The 22,818-nt window shown below is 57.7% G+C and overlaps 1 protein-coding gene across 9 annotated transcripts in view; it reads right to left on the bottom strand.

Annotated features, from left to right (window-relative positions):
• Nucleotides 1-4,456: 4,456 nt before the first annotated feature.
• The window catches only part of TCF3 (transcription factor 3), a 50,167-nt gene continuing 31,805 nt past the window's right edge, over nucleotides 4,457-22,818 (bottom strand). For 3 of the 9 annotated variants that reach the window (XM_065745892.1, XM_065745893.1, XM_065745899.1), the window contains 15 exons: nucleotides 19,340-19,407; nucleotides 17,466-17,595; nucleotides 16,417-16,466; nucleotides 13,222-13,324; nucleotides 12,917-13,056; nucleotides 12,659-12,785; nucleotides 12,171-12,229; nucleotides 11,477-11,555; nucleotides 10,984-11,057; nucleotides 10,422-10,625; nucleotides 9,742-9,865; nucleotides 9,248-9,395; nucleotides 8,053-8,291; nucleotides 4,990-5,134; nucleotides 4,457-4,762 (listed from right to left, as the gene is read on the bottom strand). In XM_065745892.1, coding sequence (XP_065601964.1) covers nucleotides 4,992-5,134; nucleotides 8,053-8,291; nucleotides 9,248-9,395; nucleotides 9,742-9,865; nucleotides 10,422-10,625; nucleotides 10,984-11,057; nucleotides 11,477-11,555; nucleotides 12,171-12,229; nucleotides 12,659-12,785; nucleotides 12,917-13,056; nucleotides 13,222-13,324; nucleotides 16,417-16,466; nucleotides 17,466-17,595; nucleotides 19,340-19,407 — 1,688 coding nt within the window. In that variant the 3' untranslated portion in view covers nucleotides 4,457-4,762; nucleotides 4,990-4,991. Of the gene's footprint in view, nucleotides 4,763-4,989; nucleotides 5,135-5,537; nucleotides 5,765-8,052; nucleotides 8,292-9,247; nucleotides 9,396-9,741; nucleotides 9,866-10,421; nucleotides 10,626-10,983; nucleotides 11,058-11,476; nucleotides 11,556-12,170; nucleotides 12,230-12,658; nucleotides 12,786-12,916; nucleotides 13,057-13,221; nucleotides 13,325-16,416; nucleotides 16,467-17,465; nucleotides 17,596-19,339; nucleotides 19,408-22,818 lie in introns of those variants that run through there. The other 6 variants (XM_065745894.1, XM_065745901.1, XM_065745895.1 and 3 more) reach the window with 5 other exon arrangements.

The following is a 22,818-nucleotide window of genomic DNA, read 5'->3' as shown; positions in this document are numbered from 1 at the left end:
TCAGTCCTCACCTCTCCTTGTCCTGACAAGGATGGGTGGCTGCACCCTGAGAACGCTCTTCACCCCCTCACCTGGCAGCTCACGTCTCAAACTTCTCAATAACTGATGGGTATTTGGTGTTTGGCAGCAGTTGGGCTCTCCTGGCTCTGCACTGAGATAAGGAAGGGGGAAAAGCACCAGCAGTGCAATGCTCAGGGCTGAACATGGGGAACAACATGGGATCGGCCCCTGGGAGGGGACATGGAGGCAAAAGGGATGGGGTGAAGCAGCGTGGGACAAAGAGACACTGAATGAAATGGCTCTGCTCCCTCAGAGGTGATGAGGCAGCAGCAGAGGGCTGACACCCCCTGCAAGCACAAGGATGGATTTGGGGCAACACTGGGACCTGTGGTGATGGGTTTGGGCTGAGCCCTCTGCCCAGAGCACAGAACAGAGGGTGGACAGCAGCCGGGTCCCCCTGGGTCACCTTGTCTTTCTCTTCACTTGTTTTTTAGTACAAGGTAAAACCTTTATTACAACTTTTCATTCATAGGTATACAACATCTGAAAGACAGATGGGGGGGGGGGAAGAGAAAAAAAAGTACTATTGTTATAAAATGTCACATTTATTGCTACATTACTGTTATATACAGGACAGTTCTCAAAATCTACTTTAAAAAAGTTAGGATTATTTAAAAACTCCAAATAATCCAGCCAGCTGTTTTGACACTTGTATAAAATTATTTAAAAAAAGGAAAACAATTCTTATCTTGAGGCACTCAGAAACACAATTTCAACCCCCAATTGTGATTCATTTCAAAGAACAATGCATTTCCCCACCCCCAAATACTTTATTTTTTTTTTTATTTTCATTTTCGCTGGGTTAGGCATATATATATATATATTTACTATATATATAGTTCAAAACTATAATGTGTATCTGATTTAAGAACAAGGATTTCAGCCACTTAAGTACATCTGGATTTACAGGTAGGCAGCATAAACATCAAAAAGCAAGGACCATTTTTTTTTCTTTTTTTTCTTTTTTTTTTTTTTCAAGGCCAAAAAACACCCCTCCCCCCCTCCCCCAAGAAAAAGCCAACCTCGAACTTCGTATGGGGTTAAAAATAACTTCCCCAGGCACCTCTCCCATCTGCTCTCCCACCCCACCCTGTCCTACAAAAATATATAGAAAGAGCAACCACGGGGTGGGGGTGGGGGGGGGGGATGCTTCGCTTTGTCAACGAGCTCCTTGGAAAGCGACTCACTGCCCACACCCCAAAGGTTCCTCTCCCCCCCCCCCCCTCCCCACAACCAAATGCTGCTGGTGAGGAGCACGTGGCCCCCTCCCCGTGTCCCTGTGCTGCTGTTTGCTCGGACGCTGGTGGCTCTGGGGTGATTTGGGGACAGGGGGAGGGGGCGTGGCGCACCCTCAGCACACGGTATGACCCCGGGTGGAAGGGGTGAGGGCTTTTCCCTGCCCTCCTTCCACGGCAGTGGGCTCTGGAGGGTTGTCACAAGACCCAGGGACAGAAATACTGGTGTGGAGCCCCTGCTCCTGCCCAAGGAGGAGCAGCCAAACTGGGTGCCAGCAGAGCTGAGTACAGCTGCTCCGCTCCCACCGACTGCGGGACGGAGGATGATGGCAGAGCACCACGCAGAAGGCACAGGAGGGCCAAGTGTGCATGGAGAGCCCCCTAGGACAGGCCTGCCCCCCCCCCCCAGTCAGTGCTGGAGGGGCTGCTCCTGCTTCTCGCCACTCGTCCGACCCACATTCTCAGGGCACAGATCTGGAAATGCTTTTGGAGCTGCTGGAAATGAAGCTGTGCCCTGGGAGCTGCAGGCAGCGGGGCTCAGCGGGCACGGACAGAGCAGAGGGGAAGGGCTGGGCTGGGACCTGCAGAGCCCTGGGGGAGAGGACAAGGGGTTGCATAGGATTTAACAGGGCAAAGACCTCGTGCAAGCTTGTGGTACAGCAATCGGGTCTTGCTAGTGCTGGTGTCAAGCAGGAATGGGGGAATCCAGCGGCCGCGGCTTGCTGTAGGTTGGCCACGCTGTGTGTGGGGCTCTCTGCTTGTCCCAGCCCTACACCGCTTCACCTCCCCATCCCCAGCTCTGTTCTAAAGCCCCAGGCCAGGGGCTGGCCCCCACAGCCAGCACAGCATGCAGCAGGACTGCAGGCTGCACTGAGACATCACTCCATAAAGGCAAAACTCAGGGCCGGAGGGGCATGCAGAAGCCTCCCCGTTCTCGGGGGCCCCCTCTCTGTCTGCAGAGGGGGGCGAGGGCTCTGCTGGCTTCAGAGTGCCTCAGACACAAAGCGCCTCGGAGAGAGGCTTCTGCACTCAACCTGAAATTGCAGACTCCTGGGGAAATCCCAGCCTGGTTCTGCCCTTCCTGTTCGAGCACAACCTCGAAGAAACCGTCCCACCGCCGCCGCCCGGCTGCTGCTCGCCCAAGGTCCCACGTCACAGTTCTGCATTTCTCAGCCCGAGGGGGCAAGAACTCCCAGTGCCAAACAGAGGGGACCCCAGAGCCTGAGCGATGGGATGGCAGAGCACCATCCTGCACTGCCCCAGCTCCTGCACGCCCTGCTCCCAGCCCCGAGGTGCACAGGCTGTGACCCAGCTCCTGTCCCATAGCGTGGCACTGAGGACACCAGAGTGAGACACGAGCAGAGATGCCACGTCCCCACTGCAAAAACAGAGGCACCAAAACCTCCCCAAGCTCCGGCACAGCATGGTTTGCACTCAAGGGCTTTTGTCTGTGCCCTGCCAAGAAGTTCACCAGTTTTGCTAACAACAAACTCTCAATGTTGCTGACAGCTTATGGATTTTCATAGGATTTTTTTCTTTCTTTTCAAATAGATTTTCTTTAAATCCATCTGTACACGACCACCTTCCCAAATTCTTGTTGCTAAATCAACGTGTTGGGGAAGCACTTCTAAACCTTTCTGGTTTGCAGGGCTGGGGCGTTGCGGGGTGCTCCGGGCGGGACCCAGCTCTGCTGTGGGGCTGTCCCACAGGCAGAACCCAGAGCAGGAGTGCTGCAAGCCAGCAAGCTTGTGGGGTGGAGCAGCAGGCCGCCCTGCTCTCAGGTCTCACCCCACAGAGGTGATGCTGGGAGCAGGGAAAGCCAGGAGCATCTGACACCTCGCATTGCCCCAGCAGGGAGAGATGGTCCTGTCCTGCTCCAACACCTGGCCCCAATCTGAGCTGCTGCCACAGGGACGACCCGAGTGCATCCAGCAACCTCTGTCAGAGCACAGAGCAGAGCTGCAGAGCACCAGGTTACACCAAGGAAATGCCACAGGACCTAATGCTGCTTGCTAGCCCTTCCCTTTCCCTGTACTGAAGCACTACAGCTCTCCCAGGAGCACAGGGCCCAGAAACAGAAAGCAGGGATGGTGCTGCTGCTGCAGCTGTGCTCGCTGCCACCTCGTGCCCCCCAGGCACCACTCCCACACCGCTGAAATGGGGCACTGCATCCCCCCATCTGCCCACCGAGCTGGGAAGGAGCGGGCAGAAAACATTTCGGAAGTGATCGTGGTGAAGAAAAGAGAGGGAAGAAACAAAAGAAAACCCAATAAAACCACCAGAATCCCGGTGGCTCCGTCGTCGGCTCCAGAAGGGCTCAGCACCTCCTGCAGCCTTCGTGTTCAGGGGCTCCATCCTGCTGGGCACACCCAGGGTGAGCCAGGACAGCTCAGAGCGAAGGGAGCACAGCACAGGGAGCCCTCCCCGCTCCCTCCAGCTTTGTTCGGTCGTCTTTGTTCAGCGCTGCCCCCAAAAGCGCCTCGGACTCCGGGAGGGCACTCACACACGTGGGCAGCTTTCCCTCCACCGCCGCTCTGCTTACCTCGGGAGCTCAGCCATCCCTGCTTCCCTGCGCCTGCTCCTGTCCTCCCCCCAGGAGCGGAGGGGATCCGGCCCCGTGCTGGTGGGGGTCTCCTCCTGGGAGGAGCTGGGTGCTGCCGCACGCTGCTCCGCTGCTCGACTTCCTTTTCCCAAATCAGAAGTGGCCAAAGCAAAGAGATGGAGAATTCAGCACGAGTTTTGTTTTGTAATGGAAGGTTCAAGCCAGGCAAGGACCAGCACCTCCTCGCTGCGGCTACATTCGCTTTTAGTGGCTTTCAAGAGCCGAATCTGAGAATTCCTCTCTTTATATCCAGTCTCTCTTAATACAATTTTAATATTCTGGTTGATCCTAAAGATGCAACGTTAACTATAGAAACAGCAGCAGAAAAGCGTGGGGTACAAGACATCGTTTTTATACAAAAAAAAATAAAAAGAAAAAGGAAAAAAAAATAAAAAGAAAAATCCTTTTCGTCGCTTACAAAACATATGCAAAAGAAGCTAAAAAAAAAAACAACCAAAAACCCAAAATAAAAAAAAAATAAAACAAAAACCAGAAGGCATCGCTATTTGTTCTACGTAAAAAAATCTCGTAACTAATGTTGTTTTTTTCCTTTAAAAAAAAAAAAAAAAGAAATCTTAAGCTTAGGCACAATTTTGCTGCTGGCTGCTTGTGAACGAGCCAAGAGAACACGCCACCCTCTCCTAACTGAGTGATATGTATTGACTGTTCCGTGCTTTATACTTAAGGCAATTTTTTGTTTGTTTGTTTTTTCGTTTCAAAGTGTTTTTCCACCCCCTTACGTCACGCCAGGATCCGTCCACGTGTGTCAGTATGAGCGGTACTAAAGTTTATGGTTCGAGAAGGTCGTGGCTCACGGTGAGGGTCTGATCCCTACTGAGCTCTGCATCCAGAGGAATGGGACCATCTGAAAAGCAGAAAAGGAAAACCCGAACTGAGAGAGGGATCACGACGACGGGGTACGTCAGCAGAGCTGCGGCTCTGCTCGTGGTTTGGTTGAGTTTTGCCTCTTTTTTTCCCCTCATTTGTTACAAATAGAGGCAGCCTGCCCACCGAAGGAGGATGGCAAAGGGGAGTACTGTACCCACAGCGGTGGGAAGGACCTGGCTGGGATCAGTGGGTAGGGGAAGGTACCTTTACATGTGTCCAACGGGGTTGTGACCGTCTCCGAGCCCAGGATGCGAAGCTGAAAGAGTCATCTGGGGATCTCCCACCACTCCGGACACTTTCTCCTCTTCCCGACGCTTCAAGCAGGCTGCTTTGGGGTTCAGGTTGCGTTCTGTGCCAAGAAACAGCAGGGGAGGGGAAAGGAGCTCAGTCCGGGCAGCAGTGCTTCCCAGGAGCGAGGACAGAGGCGCAGGGCACCGTGGGACATGCGAGGTGGGAGCTGCTCTCTGCCCACTCCTCCAGTGCTGCAGGGCTGCGCTCGAGCCCAGGCCCGCACCCGGAGCACAGCAAAGCCAAGAGCTGAGATTTCCAAAGAGATCCAAGTGCCAAATTGCCATCAGCACAACGGGAAAAGGGACAGAGAGGCTCCGAGAAGCCAACCCCGGGAGGTGGCTCTGGAAAGGTCAGCACACACGTGAAGCAGAGCGGCAGCAGAGGTGCACGCGCACGCAGAGAATGGGGAGAGGGACCCCGAGGTGAGGGACCCCGAGGTGCACCTCCGGCGCTTTCCATACCTCGTACTTGCTGCTCCAGGCCCAGAATGACCTGCACCGCTTGCTGGAGGATGATCAGTTTGGTCTGTGCTTTGTCCGTTTTTAAGTGCATCTGACACATGCGTCCCAGTTCCTTAAAGGCCTCGTTAATGTCCCGCACGCGCACCCTCTCCCTGGCGTTATTGGCCATTCTCCTCTCCCGGTCCCTCAGATCTTTGTCCTCCAGGGATAAGGCCTCGTCTGTACTGCTGGGTTCACAGCACCACAGGGTTAGTCAGGGGGGTGCTCCGGGAGGGGGCAGACGTTGCCGTGCTGGTAGTGCTCCTGCTGTCCACTGAAGCGGCCCAAGCGGCCCTCGTTTTGCAAAGCCAATTGCTGCGGGTGCTGCTGGGGGGGGGTCCGGGCTGCGGGGGCTGTGTGCAGCTATGGGAGGTGCTGCCAGCGTGGGGAGCAGTGGTGACAGCTGTACCCCGTGCACAACGTCACCACTGTTTTGTCCACAAAAGGTTGGGGACGTTGGCTGCGTTGGGTTTATCCCCCCAGGATGATGCCCAAACCCCAACAAAGGGTTTGTGGCCCAACCCTCTGACGGGTGTGGGCAGCACTGGGGTGGGGGCCAGGCACCCCTGGGTCACATTCAAGTGCACCAAGTCAACCCGGCTCACCCCAGAGAGCCCAATCCTCCCCCCCCCCCCCCCCCCAGCAGTCTGGAAGGGGGAATACTCTCTTCCAGGCAGGGATGAGAGCCTGGGACAGCTCCCTCCCCCGGCAGCACCTCGAGGTGCCCCGAGCAGCGCCGTGCTGGCAGCACCTTGCCCCCTGGCATCGCCGCAGCCCCGCGACCCCCACCTCTGCTGTACAGACGACCTTCTCCCCCAGAGCAAAAATTCTCACCGGAACGCCCCTAAATCTGAGGGTCCTGGGTGCCAGCCTTGTCCCTGTCCTGTCCTCTCCTCGCGTCACGGTGCCCGCTTGGCACAGCCACTGCCTCTCCAGCAGTGCCCGGTAGTGCCACCGCCTCCAGCCACCCCAGCAGTGCCACTGCCCACTGCTGGTGGCTCAGGCACGCCCCGGGTGGGCTGCAGCCGTCTCCCTGTCGTGCTGCAGGAGCTCTGTGGGGCCACACGTGTCCCCTAAGGATGCACAGCAGCACGATGACGCAGCCCGGTGTCACCTGGTGTCACCAGCGAGCCAGCTCCCTGCCACAGCTCGACCCTCTCCTCCTGCCTGCCACCGAGTGCGGCACCAAGTCACCCAGCAGAGCCATCCCATGGCCCCACTGCGGCCCTACACGAAGCGATGTGGGGTCGGCATCGCTCCGTCCCGGAGCGGGCCCTATCTGCCTGCACTACAAACTGCACGTGGGGCTCGGTGTGCATCCCCAGCTGTGTCCAAGGAGGGTTTAAAAAGGGACAAGCGTGGGAGACCAAAGTGAACACGGTGCCAACTCTGTCTGACCCGGATCCCCTCTCCCAACCCCCCCGGCTCCTCAGCTCCTGCCTCCGGCCGCAAGCAGCAAGTACAAGGTAGAGAGTGGGACCACCGAGAGGTCACGGCTGGGGACTGTCTGTAGGAGATTGGAAAGAACAGAACCAAAATAAAAGAAAAACTCGAAATTAAAAATGAAAATAAAAGAAAATAAATAATAATTAAAAAAAAAAAAAAAAGGAAGGGGGGAAATTAAAAAAGAGACAGGAAAAAAATATATGTATATATACGTTATGAAAAGCAAAAAAAAAATTACAAACTGAAGAGAGGCACAAAGGACTCCAACATCAATGCAACAGCAGAGGCCAGCAGAGAGCAGCACAGCCAGGCACAGACCACGGGTTCGTGTGTTACAACAGCCTCTGCAGAGAGAAAGGGGTTAACCTGCCCGGCACCGGGAGGTGGGAGCATGCACTGCGGTATGGAACAAAGCAGCAAAGTCCTCTGGAACCTCCGGGCTCCACCGTGCACACGCAGAGCTCCCGGTGTGGATGGCAGCATGGCCACTGTCCCCACAGTGGCTCCAGCAGTCCCCAGCACTCTGCTGGGGGGGGAGGGGAGGGCAGCACCCAGTGCTGCAGGGAGGGGTGGGCTTTGGCGTGGTGGGATTTGCTGTTTGTTTGGGTGTATTGATGGTTTGCTGGTTGTTTTTTTGTTTCCCTGCTGGCCGAGGAAGCAGAGGTGGTGGTGGTGGTGGTGGTGGTGGGGCTGCGGGTGCCCAGCGGGGAAGCGGCATGCAGCACGCGGCCGAGGACGGAGGGGGGTGTGCAAGAAAAAATAAATAAATAAAAAAAAAAAAATTAAAAGATCATCACAGATTAAAAAAAAATATAAACAGAACAAAAAAGGAAAAATTAAAAAAAAAAAAGGATAAAATTAAAAAAATAATAAAAATAAAAAAAAATAAGGCATCGACAGCCTCGGGAATGCGAGGGCACAGGGGAGAGAGAGCACAAGGCACCACAGCACACGACACAGAGACAGACAGACAGACAGCCCCGTGCCGACCAGATCCGTCAGATATCACCACTCCGGGACCCTCACTGACCTCTAACTTGTTGCTCCAGGTTCAGTATGACTGATACGGCCTGGTGGAGGATTAGCAGTTTGGTCTGCGGTTTTTCGCTGTTTAGGTGGAGTTGGCACATGCGTCCGAGCTCTTTAAAGGCCTCGTTGATGTCACGGACCCGCAGGCGCTCACGGGCATTATTGGCGACCCTCCTTTCTCTCTCTCTCTCGGCTTTTTGCTCTGGGGGAAGAAGATCGTCCTCCTCATCCTCATCTTGACTAATGGTTTAAAATAAGAACGAGACAGGGACATTCCTCGCGTGCACTCTCAGCACTGGTCAACTCACAGACAAGAAACACACACGGAGGCACCGAGACGTCCCCCCGCCGCGACACGGGGACATGCAGTGACACGGAGAGAAGCATTAAGACTCTTCCTCTTCCTCCCTCTCTTTTTTGTTTGGATACACGACAAAGAAACCACCGTCACACAGTTGGTGAGGAAGTGGCACAGCTGCCCAGGGAGGTCACCGTCCCCGGAAGGTGCTCAAAGACAGCAGAGATGTGGCACTTGGGGACGTGGTCAGTTGGGGGGGGGGGAGGAGGGGGGGGTGGTCTGAGAGGTCTTTTCCAACCTGAATGATTCGGTGGTTCTGTGATTAAGGCGTGAGCTGTCGCTGGGAGGTGCGTGCTGGCTCCGAGGAGGTGATGGGGGAGACCCTGGTGGCACGGATTTGGGTGGAGGGCAGGAGGTGGCAGGGTGACCAAGCTGACGGCGAGGCTGGGGACGGCCCAGCACGCTGCCAGGCCCCCACCTGACCCACTGCTGTGTTTTGCTGGCTGTGACGGGGGATACAGGAGCCCAGAGCAAAGGAACGGATCCGAAGCAGGGAAGGGCTGGAGCCCTCCCTCTCTGCCCTGGATGCTGAGTGCCTGTGCTGCCTGGGGACAGCCACAAGCAATGCCCTGAGTGAGCACGGCCTGAACCCTCTGCTTTATGAGCACGAGGAAAGCCCACAGCCATAAGGACAACAGGACAGGTGGCAGGGAGCATTCCCTGGCATGGTTGATCCCAAAGCCACGGGACCCCAGGCTGTGCCCCTCTGAGGCCAGGCAGGGGGTCCACACCACAGGGACCAGGCCAAGCCTAGTGCCTGGGGGTCACTGTGGCCGTAGCCCAACCCAAATGCCTTCAGAGCATTGCAAAGTGAAGGAGAGACCTGTTCAAAGAGCACCTTGTTCTATTCCGGGAGGGTTTCAGCTCCTTCTTCTCCTCTTCTGAGTTATCCGCCACTGATGTGTTCTCCTCATCCTCCTTCTCTTCCCTCTTTATTTCATTGGTTCCCGAGGAGACGCTGCTTCGGCCCAGCCCCCCTGACAAGCCTGCCAAGGAACAGAGAGGTTGGGCAGGGCTGGGGGTCCTCACTCAGGCAGCACCACGTCCCCATCTCGCCCTGCTGGGCCGTTTCCAATTCTACAGTTCCCTCTTCACTCCCATTTCAACACTCAACACCTTCCACAGCCCAGCCTTCCCCAAGCAGTGCAGTGAAGTGCCCGGGGTCTCACTGTACCCACAGGCAGGAACATGCAGGATGAGCCTGAAGCCACATTAAGGACCTCTGGGAAAGGTGCAGTGGGTGGAACTGGGAGTCCCGAGCTGGATGTGGGGTGACCCCAACCCCTGGCATCGAGGGGGACTCGTGTGTGCCCAGGTGCAGAGCTGCCTTACCGCTGTACGTGTCCTGCTGCCTGTTGAGGTCGGGGAGTGAGCTGGGCTGTGACGGAAGTGTGACATGATTGTGGAGCATGCTGGGGGTGCTGGACAGCCCATCTTCGGGGTGACCTCCTCCCACCTACAGCAGAACGAGCAGAGCAAGGCTTGAGGGGTGGAAGGGACAGGGCCAGCACAGGTCCCCCCAGCACAGAGCCCTCCATTGCAGGAGAGAAGAGGCAATCTGCCCTGGGGGCTGCAGCTCCATGCTCTACCCACCAGCAGAGACAAGGGGGAAGCCCCCACTGGTGCTGCCATCCCATGGAAAAGCCTCTCTGCCAGGACTCCCCGGCTGCAGAGGACGTTCTGCCCGGCTCCATCAGGCACCAACATTTCTGCAGCCCCCACCAACACCACTGGAGCCAGGACATCCCAGCAGCACAGACCTCCCCTCCGAGGGGCGAGGGTTGGGCAGCCTGCACCCCGCTGGGCTGGGGTTGGCAGCACAGAGCCAACGCTCCCACTGCTGCAGCTGATGCACAGCTCAGCACACATCGCTCTGTTCCAGAGCCTGGGGAGCAAAGCCTGGGACCCCAGACCTGCTCAGAACATACTCCTGTGGTCACCAACCTCTACACAGGGGGGGAACCAGCGCAGGACGCTATGCACCATGATGCTCACCCCACTGAAGCACTCACCAGGCTCGGGTGCCGGCCCCCCAGGGCCATGACAGAGGCAGGGAAGGCCTGGCCCAGGCTGCCCACAGTGGCACTGTGTGCAGGTGCTGAGCCCAGCAGCCCGTGCATGTCCCCGTGGTTGCTCGGCATGGCGGCCGTCTGGCCCACGGCGTGGTTCCTCAGCACGTGGATGGCTTCGTCCAACCTGTCTTCCATTTTGTTTTGCTTGAAAGAAAGGGGTGGAGGAAGAAATCTGTTAACGGCCGCAAAGCCAGCAGCCCCTTGCAGCTCAGGATGCAGGGCAGATGTGGAGACAAGCAGGCCGACCGTGGCAGTGCCACCCCAAGGGACACCAAAGTGTCACAGCGAGCAGAGAGCAGGGCTGGACTCAGCACTGCAGATGGGGGTTGGGAATCAGCACCCAAATCTGCTCGACCTCATCCCACCAAAGGTCCCTTCCATCCCACGCCACTCCGTCAGCCCACCCTCCCCCTTCAGGTCCTGGGGGAGAAGATTTTACCGATCCCACCCCCCCCCCCAGGGACACAACAAAAGGAGAAGAGCCAGGAGATGTTTCACTTACTAAAGTGTGGATGCTCCCTTCGTAGCTGGGAGATAAGGCACCCTGTCCGCTCGCTCGTGACCACTGGGATGTGCCTGGGAACAAACAGGGACAGCTTGGGACTGGGCACAGCAGCCACTAGGTGGGGCTGGAAGCTGGGCCACCACAACACTGCACGGGGCCACACAGCAGCAGCCTGGTGGCTCTGCACCAAGTGTATGGGGTTTCATCGGGCACTGAAAGGGTTTTGCTGCTTCCCAGTTCACACTGGGTTCATCCCACAAGAAGGAAAGTCAGGGCCAAGCCCCACAGGGATGGGGTGTGCAAGGCCAGGGCTCCCCCAGGAGCTCGGGGGTGGCAGAGATGCTTTAGCTCTCCCCCCTGCTTTTAAAAACGAATGGGATTTGGTGAGAGTGCCCGAAGTGGAGGGTCTTTAACGAGGGTTTCTTTAGGAAGAACGCTGCCTCACAGCTCCTGTGCGTTTCTTTACACAAGGAACAACAGCATCACCCACCTGCAAGGCCCTGCGGGGAACCGACCGGTGTGGAGGGGTTCGACGAGAAGTTATTGCTAGAGTGATCTGGGGAATAAATCTGGAAGGAGGGAAGCAGGACACGGTCAGCAGTGCTCAGCCCTGTGCGAGCACTCCCCTTCCCCAGTGCTGCTGCATGTCCCTCCTGCCCCACTGCCAGCGCCCATCTCCCCCCCCCCAGCACCTGCCCTGCACTATCCCCTCTTGGTTTCCCGTGCTGAAGGGAAGCAGGAGCTCCCCAAAATAACGGTGGGGTGCAGTGCTGAGCCCTCCTCAAAGCACCAGGCAGAAGCAGAGGTCCCCGTGCTGAATGCAACAGGGGAAGCCTCGAGCTCTGCTGCCCACAGCAGAGGATGCTGTTCCCCAGTGGGACGGTGCCCTCCAGTTTGCAGCAGCATGATTTGGGACTGGGCACCGGCCCCACAATGAGGGCTACGTGGGCATGGGTCTGCCCGTGGGACCGTGGTAACGCCCCGTGCCTCAGGTTCCCCATCTGCTCAAAGGGGTTTTTTTTTTGCACAGTGCCAGGATTCAGAGTGGCAGCTGTGTTTGTTTGAGGGTGCAGAGGTTCCCCCCGACTTCTCACGCGTCCATCTTCCCACTGCCTAGATGGTCCTCGGTGCAGAGGGAGGTCTGCAGGGGCACAGAACAGTCGGGGATGTGCAGCAGCTCTTACTGAAGCTAGTGCCTTCCCAAGCGCATCTCCCGAGCTCCCAGCTGTGGTTCCTCTGTTACCTGCGGAGGGAGGGCAAAAACGTCACTGCACCAGAGAGCCACAGGCACGAGGCACCTCATCCAAGTCCATCCCGATGTGTTTCCTCCTTTTTCTGAGCAATCCTTTCCCCAGGAATCCAGGTGCTCATTTCACAGGGAACACAGTTCATTTCGGTGACACGTTTTGGAAGGGGCTCAGTGGGGTCAGAGATTAAAGCACTCAGGGCTTTAACGTGGGCCCCCCCCAGACCCACTCTGCTGCATGGCAAAGCCCACATCCACCCCCTCCCATGCACCCAGCAGGAGCGAGCTGTCCCCTGGTGAGACACAAAAGGGATCAGCAGCATCCAGGTACCCGGATAGGGGCACCCCAGCCCTGATCTTGGGGTTTTGGCTTTCCAGCTTGGTGCCTGAGTGGCAGTAGGGTTCCCTGGGGGGGGGAGCACGTACCCATCATGGTGTCGGTCCCGCTGATCGGCGGCGTGTGGCTGGAGACGCCGTACGGAGTGGAGGCGGAGGAGAAGCCCGATACGGAGGGCAGCCCACCATTCACCTCTCCTGAATGCAGCTGGTAGTTCTGCAGGAAAGGGACAGGGGGTCAGGGGTTGGGGCGGGGGCTGGGGAGGCCGTGGGGGCTCTGCCGTTGACCCAGCCCCAATGGGGGGCTCTGGGAAGGGGGGGGGGGGGGGGGGACACTGGGGGTGTTACCATGCGTTCGTGCTGATGTAAACTGTTGAAGCCGGCGGACTGCGGGAGCGGGGAGGAGGAGCTGCCCAGCATGGCCCCGTAGCTGGACTGGCTCATGGCACTGGGAGAGCTCCACAGGTCTGGAGAGTTGTGGAGCCCGTCTGGAAGGAAAGGAAGAGCTGTGAGCGGGGTCAGGGGTCGCATCCATCCTTGCTGCCCCCGCCCCTGCAGGACCTGGGGGTGCTCTAGGGCACCGTGTGCTCCAGCCCCGAACCGACGTGGTGCAATCCCTCCCCTTCTGGCCACGCCGTGTGCCAACCACTCACCGGCCATATAGAAGGCTCCGGGGTACACAGTGCTGGGAGGTTTCGAGGGGGTGTATCCAGCCGGATCCCTGCTGTAGTCATCACCTGAGTTGGATGGATACACCTGCGAGGCACAGAGGGCCGAGGAGCAGCGTGTTACCCTGGGGCTCAGCACATAGGGTGACAGAGGGGGGGGGACAGCACGGAGTGGAGCAGCCCGGGGCTGGGGACGCAGGGCAGAGCCCCCAGCAGCCCGTGCCTTCCCAGAACGGTGTCCAGGAGGCCGTACTGGTCCCAGTTTCGGTGCTCTGCTCCAGTTCCCCTTTCTGCGGTTATAGCTTTTTATGAGCAACCACAAACGCCGTCGTTTCTGCATGCAAACCCACACCCGAGGCCGTGGGACGGGACGGGGCGGTGGGGACAGACCCCAAAACCCCTCCGGCCCCATTCCCTGTGCTCGTGCACGGGGTCAGCTGCAAACCACTGGAAATAGGGGGGGGAGGATGTTGGGGTTAGGGTGCAGGACGGCACCCAGCCCTGCCAGGTTTTGGTGGCTCTGTGAGGCAGAAGATTGGCTTTCCCCAAACGAACCCAACGTGCCCCATGGAGCCCCCCCCACCCCCCCCCCAGGGCACCATGGGGCAGCGGTTCCCATTTCTGAACGCAGGAATCCAACACGCAAAGAAACCGAAACGATGTGAGAACCTTTGCTGCCACCTATTTTCGTCCCCCCCCCCCCATCCCCCAGAGGCCCTTCATTCCGAAACCACCATTTGATTTCGGGTTGGTTTCAATGCCCCCGAAAGCAGAGGTGGGGGCTCCGGGAACGCTCCTCCTGGAGGACAGAGCTCTGCTGGGATGGGAACGGGTGCTCGGTGCCCACCCCCCACCCCACCCCACCCCACCCCACCCTCCATTCCTCTGATTGCCCACAACGCTGAGAATTTCTTTTTTTTTCTTTTTTTTGGGAAGGGGGGGAATGGAAATGCCAAGCTCCCCCCCCCCCCCCCCCCCATTGGTTCCTGCTTCTCAGTACTGCTTTTCTCCTCCTGCTTCCCCTGGACCATACAGTTTCCCCCCCCCATCCCGTGCCCATCTCCATCCCTGGGATGAGGCAACCCCCCCCCCCCCACAACCATCAGCCCCTCCAGCCCCCCAGGAGTTGGGGGGGGGAGGGGGGGGCTCTGCCCTACATCAGAGCTGGAAGCAACTGGCTGACATCCATGGCAATGGGAGGAAAAAAGAAGGGAAATAGAGGGAAGGGGAAAACCTGACGGGTGCTGGCAGCTGCCCTGCAGCCCTGGCTCAACCCCCCCCATCTCCTTCACCCCCCCCCCCCCCCCAAATTTGCTTTCTGCACCGCACTGTGCGTGCGGGGCCGGTGGGGTCGGGGAGAGCGGGGGAACGGAGGAGGAGGAGGAGGGCTGCGAAGAACTGAGAATCCAGTAAATTGACTTTTCCTCTAATTTGATTAAATAGCGGGAGCTGGGACAGGGGGGGGAGGGAGGGAGGGAGGGAAGAGGGGGGGTGTGGGGGGGGGGAATCGAATGAAGCACGTCTAATGGGCCCCGCGCCATCTGCCAGGGGCTGGCGCCCGGCCAGCGTGCGAGGCAGCTGTGTGTGCGGGGCGGGGGGGCCCCCGCATCCATTTAATGCATCCAGAGCTCCAAGGAGGGGAAAGAAACCAGCGGGGGGAAGGAGGGAGTGGGGCTGCGAAAGCGTTGGGGGGGGGGGGGGAGGAGGTTTCGCTTCGTCCCCCGACCCGATGCATCCCACTGGGGTCTCTGCGGGGATCCCCCGGGGCGGTGCTGAGCCGAACGCCGCAGGAAGCGGTAAATCAGAGCCAGCCCCCCCTCCACAGCCCCCCAACCCCCCCCCCCCAAACCCCGGCGTCGGCCTAGGGGACCTCCAGGTGAGGTCATTTCCTCCAGTTGGAACTGCCAGCGCGGCGAGGGCCGGCCCAGGGCTGTGCAGGAGCAGTGCAGGGAGCTGAAGGCATTCATGTGCTGTTGCCTCTTTTTTTCCCTTTTCCCCCTCTGGTTTTTTTTCCCCTTTAAATGCACCGAGTGGGGCAGGAGCACGGGGATCCCACCGAGGATGAGCAGCGAGCCCCCGACCCCGCCCCGATCCCACGGGGGTCTATGGGGTCCCCCGTGCTGCCCCGTGACCGTGGGCACCGTCCCCATGACCGCTGCTGAGCTGCACAGCCGGGAGCTTTGCTTTGAAGGAGAAGCTTTTTGAACCTGTTTGCTCTGCACGGGCTCCAGCGATAACACAGAGCCGCCGTCCGCCTTTGATCCGCTGCCGTCGGTCCCACCCCCCACCCCCTTTTTCCCTTTTCCCAACGCCACTCAGGTGTGGATTTCTCCCCCCCCACCCACAGCGTGGAAGTTCAACAGCAAAGCGGAGTTCAGGGCCGGGAAGGGGCCCGCTTGAATTTGGGGGTGCACTGTGAGCTGTGCTGCACTGCTCTGCAGGACCCCAACGGAGCAGTGCTGGAATAGCTGGGGTGCAGCAAACACCGAGCAGCACCCGGGGGCAAAGGGGGGAGGGGGGGGGGGCAGCACCTTTGAAATCTGAGGCCAACAAAGGGCCATTTGTTGGGAGCAGGGTCGCTTCCCCCCCCACACACACTTTGGGATCTCCAAATATTCACATTCTTGCAGTGAGGTCTTCCCTCTCAGAGCACGGGGTGCCTCCACTGCAGCCCCCCACGTTCCTGCACACCCCCTTGCCTCCCCCTCCCCCCCCAAAGCGGCCTTTCCTGCAGATCCCATTACTCCATTGTTCACTTTTCTCCCCTCCAACATCCACAGACGTATTCCTGCTGCCTGCTCGGCCTGCCCATAAAACAGCGCGGGCAGCACGCACACCTGGAGCAGCCCCAGCTGCTCTGCTCTCCTCCTGCACTGAAATCCGACCGCCCCGAATATCCCATTGCATCGGGGGCACTGCGATGTAACCTCAAAGAGGGGGGGGGGGGGGGGAGGGCAGGAGCCCTCTGCCCACCTTGGTGCCCTCAGTGCTTCCCTCTAGCTCCCATGCAGGGAGGGGTGGGGAAAGGTTTCCCCCTCTGCACGCAGATGTTGCGGTGGAGATGGGGGATTGGCAGCACCGGGGATGGGGGTGCAGGGAGTGGGATTGCAGGGCATGGGGGTGCAGGGGTTGACAGTGCTGAGGATGGGGGTGCAGGGGACAGGGGTCCCAACCACTCACCGAGGAGGGGAGTCCAGGAGGCACCTTCCGAACCTTTTTGGGCTGTCCATCTGGTTGGGAGTGAAAAAGAGAGGATGGAATTTGTGGAAAGGGAGTTAGGAGGGAATAAAAGCTCCAGCTAAACCGAAGGGCACAACACACAGACCCTAAATGTGCCACGGCCAAAGGACGATCAGTAAAGGGAGTGAGGAAAAGCCCCCCAGCTCATCACCCCATACATAACCCCTAACTGTATCGTCAGTTGCATCCTACAAGATGTTTCTCAGCTCACAGTTAAGGAAAGCCCCGCTGAGGGGCAGTGCACGGGAAAGGAAAAAATCATCCCAGAACAAACTGAGGCAAAAAGCAATCACTTCCCAGGCTGGCAGCGCAGACCAGCACCGTTTTAACGTGGTAAGAGCAAAGTGGATGCCCTTTTTTTTTTTTCTGAAAAGCACTGGAAGGAACACGCAGCACCGGGTCGCTTCTGGTTTCGTTTGTTGGGGAAAGCCCAAAATAGAGACAAAAAAAGAGACTGTGGTGGGGGCGTGGGGAGGAACTATGACAAAAAACACAAATTCTGGTGAACTGGGCTTTGTCATTGGGATTTGCACCCAACCTTACCCTTTGTCACCAGCACAGAGCCCTGTTTTCAGGAGGATGCTGACATGCACAAGGAGCTGGGCACAGGGCTGGGGGGGCGGGCACACCGCAGCCCCCATGGGGACCCACACCCTCCCCAGAGCAGCCCCAGGTTTTCCAGGAACGACCACTGACGTGTGATGCGGCCTGAGGTGTTTATAGAAGAACCTCAAGCCATCTGCATCTGTAACCCAACCTGACATTTACCGGAAAAGAGGAAATTCCAAATGACTGAGAGCCCAAATTCCCATTTATTTATTTTTTTTTTTTTTGGGGGGGGGGAGGGTATATTAAACCAAATAACCAATAAAAAGCAGATGCCAGATGTGCAGCCAGGTGAGCCCACGGAGCGGGAGCGCTGCTGAAGGCAGAGCTCACCCTGCAGTCACCCACCAGAACCGAAGCAGTGTGACACAAAAGCGACCTACCTATGCTGCTCTCTGCGCCTCTCCTGCGAGGATTGCTGGGGTAAGAAAAATACTGAGACCCCCCCTTCACTCCAGTGGGGGAAAGCGTGCTCGGACTCGCCATCCCCATCTCGCTGGGCAGGAAACCAGTCTGCAAACAAGGAGAGGGGGGAAAAGCTCCGGGTGAGGATGCCTTCAAGCACCTCTGCAGAAAGTCAGCCAGGAGGGAAAGCCACGAGCCCAGGGGCCAGGGGGAGAAATAAACGTGTAAACACAGGGGCTGGGGTGGGGGGGGGAAAGATGTGTGTGCTGTAAGAAAAGGGGTTTTCATGCTGTGTGCTCTCCCTGCAGCCCAGGGATGCACTCAGCAGGTGCTGTTGGTGCACAGTTTGGGGGAGCCCATGTGCTGAGCTTTATCCGGGCTGACCCTGGGATGTTGGGAAGCTCAGGGAGACAGCACCCAGCCCGACCCCACTGCTGGCCCTGGGACCGAGCCCTGTGCCTTTATAGGGAATTCACAGGGATGGCAAAGGGCCTCCAAGCCACAAAAGCTCCCTTTGAAGCACCTTCAGGGGCCGAGCTGAAAGAAAGGAGGGCTTCAAGCTTTTGAGAAACGGGGAAGAAAAATGTGCTGCTCTTAAAAAGCACGGCCTCCTCCAAAAAGGGGTCGGGGAGGGAAAGAGGAGCTGTGTGTTCACAGCTGGTGACATTCCTGCAATCTGTTCCACCGGTCATGTTACCTCTGAGCCCAACGCTCCGTGGCCAAGCAGAGCAGGAGCAGAGCGGGGAGGGGATGGGGGTGGGCAGGTACCCCCCAGGGGCACTGAGGTTTGGGCACTTTCTGCCCCTTCCCTCACCCCGAGTGATGCTCCTTGAGATTTCTGCCTCAGCTAGGGCGGTGTGGGGAGGAACAAAGGCATTTCGAGGACAGTTTGGGGGCAAACCAAAACACCCAAACAGATCAGACCCCCCCCGCCCCACCCCACAATAAAAAAGGGAGGCCCGCAGCCAACAACAGACAGCACTGTGAAGAGAGGGGTTGGTGTCCCCTCCACATTAAATGCCCCCATCCCACATTGCCACCCAATCCAGCCCCGCATGCCTGCAGCCCCATTTACCCACCCCGTGTCTGTTACCTTATATCTCCCCCCCCCCCCCCCACAAAACCCCAGCAAAACCATCACATTAAAAAGCCTGGCTTGGCATCTGTCCCGTTTTTATTTTAGCAGCTTCAGTGGTAAATTAAATCCACTCTGGCACGGGCAGCCAGCACAGCTGTTTCAGCAAAAGGAAACATCCTCAGTTCAGAGAAGAGGAAATTATGACAAATTTGTGTAAAATTAAAACACGTAAATGTGTGTGGACGTGGAGGAAAAGAAAAGCTGTCCAGCTGAGGGCTGTGGATAACGCCGTGCTCTGCTCCCTGGTCCCGAGCTGTGTCCCCCCCCCCAACCTTGGCTGCAGAGATGAGCATGAGCTGCACAACCTGAACGGCCACGGACTCAAACACTGCCCCCCCCCAAAGTGATGGCACAGGTTCATCCTTTGGCAAGCTCTGAGGTGCTGGCCATGGGGGGGGGGAGGGGGTTGCTCCCTTTTGTTTGCAGCACGTGCCCCCTGCTCCCTGCAGCCTGAGCTGATGGATGTTGGCGTTACGGATGGAGCAGCCCCACAGGATGGGAGCAGGGAAAGCAGCAGTGCCAAGGCTGGCGGTGGGATGGGGAAGTCCCCGACCCCAATCCCAAATGCGACAGCTCCTCCCCTGAGCCCCCAACACTGCACAGCCCCTTCTGAGCTTCGCGGGACCTCGTGCCAGGAGCCAGCTGCCAGCTGCCAGCACGCTGCTCACCCCCAGGGGCTCACAAAGCGAAAATCTCCACGCGTCCCACCCTTACCTGGCTCAGCCCTGGCATCCCGGCGTCTCTTCCGAACGTGGAGTACGAGGCTCTTTCACTGCTCTTCCCTACGGTGGGCAACAAACAGAAGAGGTGCTCTGTGTGAGGGGGGAGCAGAGCCCCGTGCCCATCCCTTCCCCGGGTGCGCAGCAGCTGAGAGCAGCGTGGAGCAGCTCGCTGCGAGCACGGCAGCGCCTTGAAGTGTCCACAAACAGCAAAACCCCAAACCAGGGAAGTGCTCGTGGCCATGGAAACTGGCAGTTGGAGGCCAGAGCACACACACACACACACACACACACACACACCCAACACAACACAAACCTCCAGACGTATTAAAAGGAAAAGCTCTGAGTTTGGCAGAGGCGCAGCGGTCCCAGAGCCAGGAGGGAAGGAGAGGGCTGCACGTGCTTCCCATACAATGGGACACCCCCATCTCCGTGGGGCTCTGCTCCCACCCCTCGTGGATTATTTCCTGCCCCTTGTTTTGCTGCAGGCTCAGCTTTCCAACGGGATAGTTCCCTCTCCTTTCCAGCCCCTCGCTTCAGCCCCAGCCCACGGGGTCCCCTGTGCCCCCCACCCACCCCGTGCACCCACGATGCCTTCTACTGATGCTCAGCGCCCCCCCAGGGCACTGAGAACGCTGTTGGCACGGGGGAAAAAAAGCACAAAGAAAGAAAATCAAAAGAAACCCAGCACACACAGTGAAATGTTTCCACCCTGAGTTAGCTCTCTGCCCAGCACGCAGCACCCATGGGTGCTGGGGGGGTGGGATCCCCCCTCCCTCACCAGCACAAAGCAACAGCAGTGCTGCTGGAGAAGTGGAGATGGTGACCAAAGGGTCGTGACCAGCAGGACAGCCCCATCCTGGTGTGGGGAACATGCACGGATGCAAATGGTGACAACGGGGACATCCCTTCTCCAAAACGGGGCAGTGGCATCCTGCCTGCAGGCTGCTGCAACGAGCAGAACTGCCAGGGGAGGATTGGGCCAATCTGCTTAACCTAAAGCCCTAAGATGCAGGCTGATGCACCGGGGCGACACCGGGGCCAGGAGCTCTCGGGGAGCAGCAGAAGACAGTGGGGAGAAAACTGCCCCAAGTCACCCCCCAGCGATGGGAACGTGATGGGCAGCTCGGTGTGCAGCCCCCAGCACTGCAGGGAATGTGAGCTCAGCTCTCCCTGAGCTGCACTGCCAAACCTGAGAGCCCCAAAGGGACAGCGGTGACTGCAGCCCGGCCCCGCTGCCCCCACCCCGATGGGCAGATGTGTGGGGCCCCGCCGCCGCCTCGCTGCAGGGGCTTAAACATTAAGTAAACAAAGGTCAGGATGTCAGAGGACAGATCTCTTAAATGACCTAATTTCTAAAAGAGCTTAGCAGCTATATTTGCTGCGGCGTGACACAAATAGCTCCGCGGGTTGTGTCATTGGGGGGGGGGGGGGATGGGGACCTGAACCAGAGGGAAACCAGGGCGAGCAACCTGCAGCCCTCTGTGCTGCAAACCCACTGCTGTCCCCACCCACCCGAGGGTACCCCGATCCCAAAGCCACCACGGAAAGCATTCGGCCATAGGACAAGTGTGAGCTCAGTGCCTCTCCCCGAACCTGCTGCTTTCATCTGATGTTTGTTCTTTTGTGCCTCGTTTGATTCATGTCAGGAGCAAAAGCGTGCCTGGTACTGGCAATCTGCTGCGTGCTTTGATCAGAGGCAGTGTGAGGGTGGGAGGAACTTCAGAGAGAGCAGCATCCCCCAGCCCTGCACTGGGATGGTGCAGAAAGGGGGAAAGAGGGGAATATCTCTGCTGAGGAGATTGTGGATTTTGTTTGCTAAGAAAATGAGGCTGGAGGGGTGGCTGAGAGGGAGGGATGGGAGAGAGGGAGGGATGGAAAAGAGGGAGGGATGGGAGAGAGGGAGGGATGGGAGAGGGAGGGATGAAAAAGAGGGAGGGATGGAAAAGAGGGAGGGAAAAGAGGGAGGGAGGGATAGAAGAGGAGGAATGGCAGAAAGGAGGGATGGAAAAGGAAAAACGGCAGAGAGGAAGGGATGGAAGAGAGGATGGATGGCAGAGAGGGGAGGACAGAAGAGGAGGGATGGCAGAAAGGAGGGGTAGCAGAAAGTAGGGATGGGAGAAAGGGAGGGATGGAAAAGAGGGAGGGATGGCAGAGAGGGAGGGATGGCAGAGAGGGAGGGATGGCAGAGAGGAAGGGGTGGCAGAGAGGAAAAATGTCAGAGAGGAAGGAATGGAAGAGAGGATGAATGGTGAACTTTGAGGAATGCCAAACTTTGGAGGGATGGCAGACCTCTCTGCTCCGGGGTTTGGCACAACCCAGAGGCATTGGGCAGGAAATGGGACTAAACCCCAACAAGGCAGCACAGAGGATGGAAGCAGCTCTCAGTGCAACACGCCAGGAATGTCCCCAGACATCACCTCCAAGAGACTGAATCCTGCTGTTCTGACAGTACTGAGGTGGACAGTATGGAAAGTTGGGGAAGAAATCATTACATCAGGACACCAGGATCTCTACTGGTGGGGAGACATTGGGGCTGAGCATGAGCATCTGCCCTCCAACAACCCAGGCAGTGTCAGTGTGCAAACTTGTGGGTTTGCCTTTTCTTTCCCTGAAACAAAGCCCAGCTGCAGACGTGCAAGGCAAGGTGATGCACGCTGCCCATGGATTCGGCCAACACCCCCTGGGTACCCAGGTACTTCCCAGGGCTCCCTGCATCACCCCAGCCCTGATAACTCCATCAGAACTCATCCAAGGGAGAAAGGAGAGGCAAAGTCCAGGCTGGGATAGGAGGGAGGGAGGGACATGGTAACAAAAATCAGGGGAGCAGCAACCAGCTCCGTCCACAGGCGGAGTAAAAGTATTGTCCAGGAAGGACATAACCCACAGCAGCTCACAGTGCACACAAGATTATTGAGACACTCCTCTGAAAAGAAGCTAATTACTAGAAAGAATTACTAGAAAGAAATCTGTTATGGCTTATCAGTGCCCCTCCCATCTCTCTCCCTCATAGACACCCACCCCCCGCCGAAAGGGAATGGTAAAAGAGTGACTGATCTTGAAGATGGGTGATTTAAAACAAAAAGACCCCTCCTCCCTCATCACCCATCCGCACCACCTCGTGCCACCCAGGGGGGACCTTTTGGGTGTGGTGACAGGGAGGTGACATCTCCAAAGCTCACGCTTCCCTCCCACTCTGCTACTGCAGTCCTATGCAAAAAGACTGATTTTTTTTTCTGACCCTCTCATCTTCCCTTGAAGATTTTGCCACTTGAAAAGTTTTCAGCAGCAGTTTGGTAAAGAGGAAGAGAAAACCCCACCTGTGGTCTTCCTCCACGCCGCCGTTTCTCAGCACAAGAGCGCAGAGGCGAAGCAAAACCTACCTATTTATTTTGGAGCCTGCTCCAGGGGTTGGTGTTTTCTCCTTCAACCACATGCAATTTTAGGAACAAAAGCCACTTTGAAATGGCAGGA

The sequence above is a fragment of the Cyrtonyx montezumae genome, unplaced genomic scaffold, assembly GCF_038088225.1.
Source record: "Cyrtonyx montezumae isolate F1298 unplaced genomic scaffold, pur_monq_1.0 scaffold_39, whole genome shotgun sequence".
Lineage (NCBI taxonomy): Eukaryota > Metazoa > Chordata > Aves > Galliformes > Odontophoridae > Cyrtonyx > Cyrtonyx montezumae.
The sequence above is the reverse complement of the archived record's forward strand: the minus strand, read 5'-3'. Positions and strand labels throughout refer to the sequence as shown.